A 12,562-nucleotide genomic window follows, 5' to 3' on the forward strand; every position below is an offset into this window, starting at 1 on the left:
TCAAATCCCCATTCAAAGAATGGCTTCCAAGTTAGGTCATGCTGCTCTGGGCCTGTCAAGTTCTGCACATGATAATATGGCAATTTAGTAGCCTCTCTATCTGTTACCCTTTTACTATGTCTTACCCTATTACTATGCACATCTGAGATAACCCTGGATCTATCTTTGGTATAATCACCCACTTGAAAGCTGAAAACAGGACAAAGGTCTTCTTTTGCCTTTCCTTCTTCAAGCTGGAAAAAACTAGCTCTATCACTCTCCTCAGATATCACGTGCCTCAGGCCCCTAGCCACTTTGGTGGCGTTCCATTAGATTTGCCTCCACTCTGACAACGTCTGGTTTGTACCAGGGAACCCAAAACTGGGCACAGCAGTTCAGATGAAACCTCACAAGTACTGAGCTGACGGAGATATTTACTATGGTCTCACAAATGCAGGCTCACACACTGCGGTTACTATGGAAAGAAGCATGTGTCACAACATGTCTTTAAAATGTTTATGCAGGCCATAATATGGGTTATTTTTTTCTTTTTAAATCTAAGCATAAGATACCAGCTACAAAGCCTGTGTGCATAAAATGTTTCCAGACATCCAACCGCAAAATATTTCATCAGAAGCCTAGTACCTTACTGCTTTAAGGTAACAAATCTTCCTCTCTAGTTTGCACGATCACTACCAGTCCCCTTGTCCAAAAGAAGCACACTTAATTAATGAGAACCTTGTTGGAATAATTTCTAGGTTTAATTGTAACAAACTGTTGTCTCCAGAGATTCTTAAGCCCTTCTATATTACGCAGTTTTCTTAAGGGAGAACTGGAAACCACTTTTTGGCTTCCTTAGATTCCTGTCCTCTGGGACAGGACTCTCTATTCCCTTATATCCCTATTGGTTACAGAAGTGCAAACATGGGTGTCCGATTCAACAAACAATACCAAGAGACAGAACCACTGTGACAGAGTGAAGTGTTCAGTGTTATCAGCATGCTGGAATCCAAAGTTTTCCTCCTCTTTTCTGAACTCTATGACAATAATCCCAGGTTTTCAGCTTTGCAGAAAAAAAGACCAAGAACTGCTGATGTGTACCTCTATAAAAAAACCTCACAATAAACCCCAAACAAAGCAAACACTTGCTCCTCTATAGAAGCCACTGAGAGAGAGATTAAGCACAAGATGTTCAGAGCAAAGTTAATTTTTCACTTCACTGAATTCTTGTCAGTCCCTGGATAGTGCATATAACATTTAGGACCTCCAAAAACTCCTGTGCAGAGAACCACCCAGAATGCTGCATGGTGCTCATTACTGTCTGAAACTGGCCTTCAAACCCTCTTAGCTACTTTTCAAATTTCAATTTAGGTGATAGCAAATCAGATTACCCACCTTATTTAACAAGTGAAGCAGGGCTTCTCTCATACAGTCATGCCTCATGTAAAAGCTTATTATTGCCAGATTAGTGCTGTAACTATGTAAATAGAACAAGCACTCTTGATAGTAGCTGTTGTGCTGAATCTTCCCCTCACACATCATCTCCAGAGATAGACTTCTCGTTCTCAGTGTTGCTTCAAGTTCCCTCAGCGTGGCAAAGTAATCATCATCCTGCCATTAAAGCACAGAATCAATGATAGTTAATGAGTAAAACTTTCTTTTCAGTTAGATCTTGTCACTTGGCCTTGAAGTATTCTATTATTTTTGTTTTTAAAATAGGTATTGCTTTAGAAGGGTGAAAAATCCAGTAAACGCTTTTTAGAAACACCAGATTGGAACTCTGCTACCAATAGAGGTGCTGTGTGTTGCTGTACCTAGCATGGCTAGCTAGCCATGGGACAGACAGGAGGCTTATTTAAACACAGTTCCACTGTCAACAGCTACTTCAATAAATAGTTCAATCAGACTTTTTTATTCTCCTAAAATATATACTACTAAGAGGTCTTTCATGATTATGATTCTGCAGTTACTTAGTACTAAAAGTAATTTTTGGTACCTAATTAGAACTTCCAGAATAATTCCAAAACACATAATAAACAGTGTTTAAGAACAGTTGGAAAGCATTTGTAATTTCTCCCCTGAATCCCTGCAAAGCTGTCAGAGTTTCAGTACAAAAATGGCATCACCACAGTATCACAACATATTGTTGGAATTGAGTTTAATTTCCTCAAGATTGTAGGAATAACACAAATCAACCAGCGCAGCTTCTTTCCCCTCTACCAAGCATGATCTGGTTCTCAGCCACCAATTCACTGCGATGAAACATCTAAAAAATTTATCAACAATATTCAGTTTGCAATCTGTAGTCATGACAAAAGAAGGACAAAAACGTAACACACCTGATATGCATTGTTTTAAGATGTGTATTAAACATCAACACTTAGCTTCAGTGTAGCTCTTCAGAGCAGACAGAACAGAAATACTCTTACCGCAATGAGTATGGGCTTCACTGTGGACTCCAGGTACTGTATCACATCCTGGACCAGCCTTGAACCATGGCTCAGCTGGTTTAAATCCATAGGTGGTTTTAAACATCGGTTAAACTTCTCTCTGGCTGAACTTAAATTTCCAGCTTTAAGGCAAGCCATGCCCCAGGCATGCCATGCTCCACCTGGATCCAACCCAGATTTTGTAGAAACCTAAATTAAAAATTGTTTATTATTATTGCAAAGCAGTACCACTACAGAAAACAGGAAAACTGGCTTATCACACAGTCTGTGATTGTGACATTTAAATCCCTAGAGCATGTCCCATTAAAACCCAAACAAAACATGAAAAACCTGTGCTGATTATTTCTGTATTACCTGCACAAAATGCCAACTACCAAAACACCTGTGATCTCCAAATGTAGAAGTACTTTTTATTGTACAAATTGAAGCAAAGATTTATACAGGAAATTTCAGTTCAGTATTTTTAAAACTCAGGACATTTTCACATCTGCTTTTCTAAAGCAGATTTTTACAGAGCAGAAATCATCAGGTTTGTAGCTTAGGAAAAAGGAAAAAAAAGCAACAGAAGATGCCTCATGAACTGCCAGCAATTTTTTTATTTCAGGTAACTCTGCTGATCAGATTTATTCCTGATTTTCTTTAGTGAACCAGCTGCCTTAAAGCATGAACTGCTTGTATTCAAACAGGTCATCTATTCCTACTGTTTATTACCCCTTATAAATCCTAATCCAGTTTGCAGTATCATAATCCTGTGTTTAACAAACTGCAAAGCAATAAACCAGAAGCTTACAAAATCCTAGGAGCAGGAAGAAAACAGAAGATGACAGGAACACAAGATGAACTCCAATAGACAGATTTGCTACCATTGCTGATTTCAAAGTAAATGCTTGGACAAGGTGTCTTACTATTGCCTCAGCCCTTCTACTGGATGCAAGATTCCTCTATGTAATGATTTCCTTGCAGTTACTCCATTCCAGTTTTAACTGTCCTGGGAAACAAGGTCCCTGCCCTTCCTTTCAGCAGCCACAGCAGAAGACTCTTCCTTCTCAGTATTTTTTTTTCCAGTGCTTATAAAATAATTTCTTCCTTGTTTAAAAACTTAATCCAATTTTTCAACTCTTTAGATATTGTCCATTTCACACATCACATCCATCTGAACTCAAGAGGAAGAAAAATGAGAGCCACTACAGAAGCATTATTAACATCGACATCCCTCCACTGTCATTACCTCTATAGCTAGTTGATAGTACTCTGCTTCCAGAAGCTGATTTCTTAATCTTGTTACTGCTGCAGGGAGGAGAATCTGATCCAAAGATGGTATTGGATGGTAGGCAGCAGCAACCAACATATTCAACACATCCACTTTGCTGATGTAGCTAGGAGAAAACAAAGATTAAGCAAATACATATGCTGTCACTATTATCATACACTTAAAGAACTTTATGTCAAAGACAACTCTTAAAGCAGTGGTTCCTAGTCACCAGTATAGCAGGTTTCTCTATCCATCACACTATCCTACTCAGAATATTTTTTATGGTTTGTTTTTTTTTTGTTATTGCCACATTCAGTAGAACACTGGCAGAAGCTGACAGCAGACACTGTGTTACCAAATCAAACTAGTATGTGTGAAGTGTATATATTACACCCACGACCTCAAGCTCTGTAGGACACAACCTGAGGGAAGTGTAAAATCCTCATTCTCAAGATGCGCAGGTTTAAAATCCTATATTCAAATAAAAATTGAAAGCACGCATAAAATATCAGAAGTAAAATATTTATCCCAGTTTTTGTGGATTGCTTCTACCTACCCTGATAATTTTCTAAGTATTGTGTAGTCATATTACTTGAATTTCTACTATTTTAACTCTTATATTATTCTTAAATTATGAACCTCTCTTCTTGTTTAAAACATCCATAGTACAATTACAAAACCAGCCTCCCACCCTCCAACTCCCCAGTAAAAAGGATAATGGTCTTGACAATACCTCAATACACTCTAGTGAACATCTGATAAATCACCTGTCACAGAGAGCTAGGTCCTGGCTCCTTCCAGCTTTTACAAACATCATTTTGGCACTGAAAAGCAATTGTTTCATGATGTCCATAAGCAGACCAGCATCCACCTCAGGGTTCGTGAGCCCTTGGGACAACTTGCAGCAGTGCTCTATCAGCTGGTGGCCACAAACTATGCTTTCACTGTGCAGGCTAAGGATGGCAATACACAAGGAAGAGCTGGGAGCCTGACAATTCAAGGAAAGATAGACAAACATGGGTACTGAGGTAGTTCACAAGGAAAGTGCTTATATTCAACTTTCTCCAGACCTCACCTGTTCATAATAAAATTCACTGCGTACAATTTCATTCTCCTCTTCATTCAGGGAAAAAATCCATTCAAGCTCAGTTGCTTTGGGTATTCGCACCACTGTGGAATAGTCACTATTAGAAGTTTCTACAGCCAACACCACCCCCCCCACCCCCCTGAAGGTAGAATCATCGTACAATGAGACTGGCTAAAGACACATAATGGAGAGTATTTCTATACTCTTGTAAAACAATCGTGTAATCCTCTCACTGTGCCATTTTCTGCCAGTATCACATGTCCAGCATACAGATTACAGAAACATTTCCATTCCTCAGAAGGCTGCCAAATTGTACTTAAACTCATTCTCACTGTTACCAACACCCTGTCATGAAAAACTGGTTCCAGTAATGTATCTTCAAATGATTATCCAACTCTTATCCTACAGGACATCAAGCACAGCAACCTTCCCCCTTTAGCCTTCCCTCAGGCAAGTTATTAAATATTTCTGAGCAGGAGAGAAGTAGAAATTTGAGAGCTGTGGGTTACAGCTATAAAGGGAAACTGAAGAACCAGCTGTAGAAGAAAAGGTACACTGATTCCACTGCCTGTATCTTCTTTTCAGAATATGGGTATAGATGTGGAAACTGAGGCTCTGAAGTGAAATTATTAGTCCATACTCACACAACAACAAAGGAGATTGAACTCAGGATACCACCAGACCCATGAGAGGGGCCTCATCCTATGCTACTCCCAGCCAGCATGGGGTATCAAACCCCACAGCACACTGCAGTGGTACTGAGTTGCACTATCATGGTTTGTAAAAAGAGGATCACTCAGCACAGCTCTGTAGTGGGTTAATTCCTACGTACACCACAGCCTCTCACTGGCTGTTTGTAGTATGCAAAGTGCAGTCTCCAACTGCTGTTGTTTTTCAGTTCCTTCCTTTAATCCCCATTCAGCACATTCAATATTGACTCAGACATTTCTCCTAAATCTCGATTTGCATTCACAGAAGTTTGGAATGCTCAGTTTCAGCCTGCTCATACAAAGAACATTAGTGGTATTTTGTAACTGAGGTTTTTATCACCCTTCAGCTGCAACTAGATGCATCAACTTCCTATCTACTATGTACCACCCCTGGTAGCGTTCAAGGCCAGGTTGGACGAAGCCTTGGGTGAGATGGTTGAGTGTGAGGTGTCCCTGCCCATGGCAGGGGGGTTGGCACTAAATGATCTTAAGGTGCTTTCCAACCTGAACCATTCTATGGTTCTGTGATTCCATGATCTCTGTCTCCAGCTTCTTATCTCTAACTCTGCTGCTAATCAAGCACTTTAAAAACAAATAATAAATTGAAGTTTAATGTTACCACGCTCCTCACCTTCTACTTGGTCCTCATCTTCCTTTCTGCTGTAATAAAATGACAGAAAAAAAACATTATGCCTACTCCAGCACACTGAGGAAAACAGTTTTAAAAGAGACATGAATACAACTAGCCTTCTCAGAACACTGTCTTGTAAAAAATCTAACCTCTCTCCCTCCCTGCCCTGACTCATTGCCCTGCCCCTAACCCCTACTATCTGGAAATACCCTCCTCTGCATTGTTGTATGTCAACTACACTAAGTAATTAGTTCTTAAAACCTTCATTAGGAATAGTACTGTTGCACGTATCATAAAAAGGCAGACACCAAGAACAAGAGCTTCCCAGTATCAGTATTTCAGAAAAAAAATTAAAGTTTTGGCGTCCAGATCTCTGTCTTTCAGATTTAATTGGTTTTGATATACAAACCCAGACACTTAATAAAAACACGACAAACGGCATTCAAACTTACTGGTAGGCTCTGCTGACCAAATCTGGCAGAGTAAGCAACCATTCTGATGCAAACTGGTTTAACTAGAGGTGACTGATTTTTTTCAGAGGTTCCTTCTCAGATCTGCACAGTATTGCTCTTTTCATAGCAAGCCTGCCAGTACTGCCATAGTGGAATACTGCTATCTGCAGGCTTGCTAGGAAAAGAGGGAATGCAGCTGAAAGTGCAGCTGAAACAGAGTTTTACATTCTGTGACCCAGACAGCGGTATCAGCAGGCTTGACAGGGTCACAGAGAGTAACAGTCACTCTTTTCAGCTGCACTTTTCACCAGCTGGCTTAACATACACAAAGGAATTTCAGCTTTAAGCAACCACATAATGAAAATCTGTCATTACAGCTGTCTCTTTTACTAAAGGCAGTTTCAAAGTCTATCTAATAATGAACTTGTATTTGAATCTGCAAGGGTTCAAGAAGTCATAATCAAGGGATTATGGAATAACATTAACCACTGATAAGCTCAACACAGCTAGTCAACATGTGATGTTAATCCAGAGGCCAAGTAAACTGCAAGAAAATTTGTCATACTGTAGTAGTTTGTATTGAGCGCGTTTTGCATCAAAGCATTCAATTCTCAGGTTAATGATCAATTGATGCTTAAAGAATTAAAGACTTTGTTGCCTGGCTCTCCAGTGTTCTTTCTAACGTGAAAAGTAAGCTGAGCCATAATGAACATCCCCACACCTATTAAACCTGAAAACCCCAGCAGCTGGAGGCCAAAAAGTTAAAGTAACTTATTAAAGTGATGTTATTATATTTTCCAGATAAACCCAAATGCTTATTTCTCTCTCATTCCATTCATATACTCTGCTGTGTACATGAAATTGAGAAGAACTAGAATGAAAGGACTTACATGCTTGTGTCTTTTACCAAGCCAGGCAGATGTTCTCTGTTGTAGTAGCTATAGCACTGATCGCATACACGAGACAGATTTTCTCTGCAAGCTTCTACTGCCATTTTCTTGGTGGAACAAGAGCTGCACACCAGCCTGCCACAGCGCCTGCAGTGATGGCGCCTGTTAAACTAGGCAAAAGAGGTCATGGATGAGCAATAGAAAGAATTTACTAAAGTCCTCTCCAATGTCTGCCTCCACTCTTGAGTAAATGTACTCCTTTTGAAGAGAAGAAACAGTAAGCACAGTAAGGCTTTTCAGAACTATACAATGATGGACTCTCACCATTACATTTCCTTCCCAGAGAGGGCATGGCAAATCAAAAAAACCCCAAAGAAACCAAACCCAAAAGTCAGAGGCAGGTATTTAAAACACGTTTGTTGCTGTCTTCAGCTTTCAATTTTTAAATTGTCCCAGTTTTGACCACTGTGCTAGTTAGGTCATCTCTTGGAAAAGTTAAAAGCTGTAGACTGTCTTTCTGACACCATCTTAGTAATTTCCAAATTAAAAATCAACAGATACTTTGAAAAACAGTACACTACCAACACAAGATAACAGATTGCCAAAACAACTGCAAAACTTCAAATTATTCTTCTCCCTGACAGCACCAATGCAGTTGCTCAAGTAGTCAATGCATCAACAGGTCTTAGCAAAGTGTAACCAACAACATGTATACATTTTCATCCAAATATGATGCTCACATTATTTCTTGCCAGCACAGTCAACTAAACAGATTTCTGAAACATTAATACTGCTATTATACATTTTTTAGATCTTACAATTTTCTCCTCTCTGATGATCAGATTTCCTATTGTGGCTCTAACACTTCACAGTATTGTGAAGAGCTAACTGTTGCTAGTCTCCTCAACTCACTGAATAGAAACTAATGGTTAAATATCAAAGTACTGGCAGTCTTGTCAGGCCTGTGCTGATGAAGACAAACTTTCTGAAGTAGCTAGTGTCTGTTAGGACAGGCTATGAGCAAGTTTTCGTATTACGGTCACATGTCTGTACTTAATTTTTGCTCCTTACCATAGTGAAACGTTCAGTTTTGCAAACCATACATATCGTTTCAGTGTCATCAGGTATCCATTGCTGCTTTGGTGGCGGCTTCTCAGGAGGCACAAATTCTTGAGGGCACAAATTCTGCTGCAGAATTCTGTCTCTGGGACCTGCAGATATGGTGACACCTTAGAAAGAGCCAGGCCAATAAAAACACAGAACGAGATTTAAGCTCTTTAATGCACTGTTGAATAGCAGAAAACACTACATATTTACTGAGACTGTAAGATCTTTCTGTCTCACAAGATGATTAGCATTACCTTCAACCAGGCATAGCAAAATAGCATTGCTTAAGGAATATATATACTTTAAGATAAAACTGTAAGATTATAAACTCATAGCATTTCAATACTTATAAGCAACAGTACATACCAATAGACCTCGACCATAATCATTAGAGAGGCATAAACCAACTTGTCATCATCTGATCTTTTATCATATGCAGACATTTAGATGAGGAAGAAATAAATACTCCAGTATATGTATGTTTATATACATACATGCATATACCCCAGTATATGGGTACCAAAGAATGATACAGCATAAAATATGATCTTAAAGATACCCAGTGTTGACACTCATGAAGACTGGGACTTTTTTTTAATTGCAGGAAAAGTGTGGTATGGCTAGCAACAGCATATCCCTCCCTGTTCTGGTCCCCTTTAAAATCTAATGTGCAGAAATCAGTTGCCAGAGGCAGAAGTTTAAACCTTTAGCTTTTGGGGTCTCCTGATTCATTGAATCAAGTTTACAGTATTAGACTGGCTTCTAGTTTGTGTGCTGTGAGCCAGCTGCACTACAGGCTAATTATAAAGTTCCACATGTCACTGCAGCCCTGCAAGCCACCTTCTGTGCACATGGATGCTAAACTAGAAAAACTAAAAAAAAAAATCTCCATTCCATAACGCTAACTCATGCTCATCCAAGTAAATACTGGATTGCAAAGGAACATTAGAGGACAATGCATTCAAGTTTTGCAACAACAGACAAACATTAAGCTAACTATTAGGAGAAAAACTGATGAGCTACACAGCCCAAACCAAAGACATTGCTTTTGCTTTGTGCAGACAGAGCAAGAGTCTTCAGTTCAGGATACAGAAACAGAGAACAGTTCAGATAACCTAAACTGTAGATCAGGATACTATTGTGCAGCTTTAGTTCAGGCCACCGGTTGCTGAGAAACAACAGCCTCGGTGGCAGGAAGATAACCTTTGTTAGTCATTTCCTGAGAGCACACACTGTGTATCTCTCACAGTATATATCCTCCAAAGACTGCATCTCTTGCATTAGAAGCTGAACAGAATCTATAGAAGTGACTGATTTTAAGCCATAAGCATTATTCAGTTGTTTTGGCTTAAATTATTTTTGTTTCTATTTATCTGTGTTTGAGGACTGTGAGTGGAGCCTCTCAGACAATACAAGGTCACATTCCCTCAGGTCACAAGAGGGATCCGATTAAAAATAAATTCGAAGACCAAAAGAACTATGAAAAAAATACAACAAATGAGATTTCTGTTATAAAGCCAAAAAGTTAAGAGCCAGAAATAAAAAAAAGCTACTGAGCAAAGAATAGGAAAACAGGGAGAAGTACCACAATGATGGGCTTCCAGACAAGCTCTGCCTATGTACCCAGACTGAGAAGTCAAGACACAGAAAGATTAATCTGCAGCACTGGTAACCCACTGCAGATGTAGTCCACCTTCCTATGGCCTGTTCAGGCTTGGGTTTTTCTGTGCTGTCTGGAACAGAAAGCCTTTGTGCTGATTTTTCAGAGACACTGTAGATACCTCTCAAAACAGAGCTGTAAACTTCTTGTTCCCTTGTAAGTTTTCTTTTAATTGGACCCAAAGCACCCAACTGCAGAGATCTACTAACCTGCATTAAATGCAGCCCAAGTTACTATTAAGCGGCAGGACCGACGTACACTGGAGATAAATATGAGCAGGTTCAAAGAAAATGGCACCAATGACTTAACCTTACCAGTAAAGCTGACAGGAGATAGCTCTGATGATCCCAATTTAGACATTGTTTCAGACTCCAATACCTGACTGAGGCTTTCTTGGATACGTATGAGAGAATCTAGAATAAAGGGAAGGGGGGGAAATGAAAAATGTGGAGAACAATCCTGGCCATACATCTAACTATTTTTACAAAGATAAGAGGAATCCATTCACAGGGGTATGTAAGAATGACAGAACAAAACAGGACTAGCTATGTAATTACAAATTACTATGTGTTCATGAAAATTGCTCACAACAGTTAAGGCAAAACTATATATTCAATGACCTAAGACACAGAAAAGGATCCTTATCAAAGCTATGGCCTACTGATAGGCACAGGGATAATAAAGCAGAGAATAAGTATCAGATGTGAAAAGCCTTAGCTGATGCAAGATGCTCATGGAAAATATTAAATGCTTCACATCACAGTGGAAGGAACATTCTTGAAAAACTATATGTCATTTGGCATGAAAAGACAGATAAGTGCTGCTTTTTTGTTAGCAAGAGCTGCATCTTTAAATCATGAAATGAAGAGTCAACATTTGGAACTGGCATAAAGCAAGTTGGTACCATATAGGTACGTATAAATAGATAGGTTCCCACACCATGCACTTTATTAATACAGTGAAACAAAAGCACTAGAATCGATCTGCAGCACCCTCTGGTGTTCCAGTTCTAAAACCCTGAGCGCACCAAACACAGGAAAAATCAGACAACATGGCCGAGAAAGGACTGGCAAAGCAGAAAGATGAACTGGGCTGAGAATGTTAAAAAGAGTTACAGGTTTAAACGTCCTTTATATGATAAAAGGAATAGCACTCTGGTAGGAGGGCAGGTTTTAGAACTCCTTAAGACATCAGTGACTTTGTGTTAAACAGGAATGAAATTAAGTTTAGAAGAAAAGAGATCCCCCCAAAAGGAGCAAAGTACAAGAAACTTTTGAACCTGTTGGTCCTTGAGAATATCTATTTACAAGACAGGCAAAGACTTTAAGAACATTTGGGCTTTAAGACTTTAAGAACTTTCTGGGCTAGAGGGAGACTGGAGGCACATATCCGAAAATGTTTTGCCACAGTTGGTGAAATTATTCTAGGTGGAAATTGGCCCTTCTTTCCCAAGTGTAAAACAGCATTCTCACAGGCAGTCACCTGATCTTTTTTCTTTTAATGAAAAAGGGAAGTTGAGAGCTTTTTCTGCATACTTGGAGAGCAAATTGTCAATGTCTTCTACAGTAAAACCAACTTCCTGCCCAGCTAACAGCTGGTGCAGTGTCTGCACAGCAACAGCTAACCAGTCCACCTTCATATTCATGAGAAGCTGTTCCAGCATGAGCAGTGGCCTGGAGGACAGGTGGAAGTAGTTAACACGGGAGAGCTCAGGCAGAGTCAGCAGCACCTGAGACATAAGACAAAGAGCCTATTAAAATTATATACCTTCAAATCTGTGTTTCTGTAAAACTAAAGACAAGAAACTAGCACAGTAGCTTATGAAGAGAATGGAATAACATACAGAGGCCAAAAATTGGAGGTGGGACTTCTCAGACCTATTCCTACTACTGTTACAGAATTATTGAGTGGATTGCAGAAATTACTCAGCTTCCACTTTCCCATTCTATAGAACACCATCTCATTTCAAAGTTGAAGAGTGGAAAGCATTCTGTGACCCTGTGACAAACAGTAAGGTAGAGCACATTCTCTTAATAAAATAATAAAAGAGTATTAGCCCAATCATTATCCTTACATCACTTGAGGAAATATTAGGAGAATTGCTCTTATTTCTCTTCTCAAAGACAGTTAATATGGACACTTCCCAAAATAAATTATCTCTTCAGAAGTGACAAGTAAGGAAACACGAAGCCTGACAAAATACTGTTGTGGCACATACTGGAGCAAACTGTTATTTGTACTCCTACAATAAAACAGACATTACCAAAAGCACTGCATTTTATTTACATATAATGCATGTGACTAAGATAATCCACTGGTTAATGAATGCATCTATTCCTAGGCT

General features: G+C 39.3%; 1 protein-coding gene across 6 annotated transcripts in view; it reads right to left on the reverse strand.

The window, feature by feature from the left end:
• The window catches only part of ZFYVE26 (zinc finger FYVE-type containing 26), a 45,468-nt gene that overhangs the window by 5,663 nt on the left and 27,243 nt on the right, over nt 1–12,562 (reverse strand). For 5 of the 6 annotated variants that reach the window (XR_008973599.1, XM_057420138.1, XM_057420136.1 and 2 more), the window contains 10 exons: nt 11,701–11,947; nt 10,533–10,631; nt 8,523–8,680; nt 7,452–7,621; nt 6,110–6,138; nt 4,757–4,851; nt 4,449–4,669; nt 3,658–3,805; nt 2,409–2,618; nt 1,375–1,590 (listed from right to left, as the gene is read on the reverse strand). Coding sequence is in view for 5 of the 6 variants with exons in the window: in XM_057420138.1 (XP_057276121.1) it covers nt 1,375–1,590; nt 2,409–2,618; nt 3,658–3,805; nt 4,449–4,669; nt 4,757–4,851; nt 6,110–6,138; nt 7,452–7,621; nt 8,523–8,680; nt 10,533–10,631; nt 11,701–11,947 (1,593 nt within the window). In the remaining variant the exon portion in view is untranslated. The remainder of the gene's footprint in view (nt 1–1,374; nt 1,591–2,408; nt 2,619–3,657; nt 3,806–4,448; nt 4,670–4,756; nt 4,852–6,109; nt 6,139–7,451; nt 7,622–8,522; nt 8,681–10,532; nt 10,632–11,700; nt 11,948–12,562) is intronic. The other variant, XM_057420137.1, reaches the window with a different exon arrangement.

The sequence above is a fragment of the Pezoporus wallicus genome, unplaced genomic scaffold, assembly GCF_028554395.1.
Source record: "Pezoporus wallicus isolate ANWC-B61680 ecotype Strahan unplaced genomic scaffold, APGP_CSIRO_Pwel_v1 contig_5418, whole genome shotgun sequence".
Lineage (NCBI taxonomy): Eukaryota > Metazoa > Chordata > Aves > Psittaciformes > Psittacidae > Pezoporus > Pezoporus wallicus.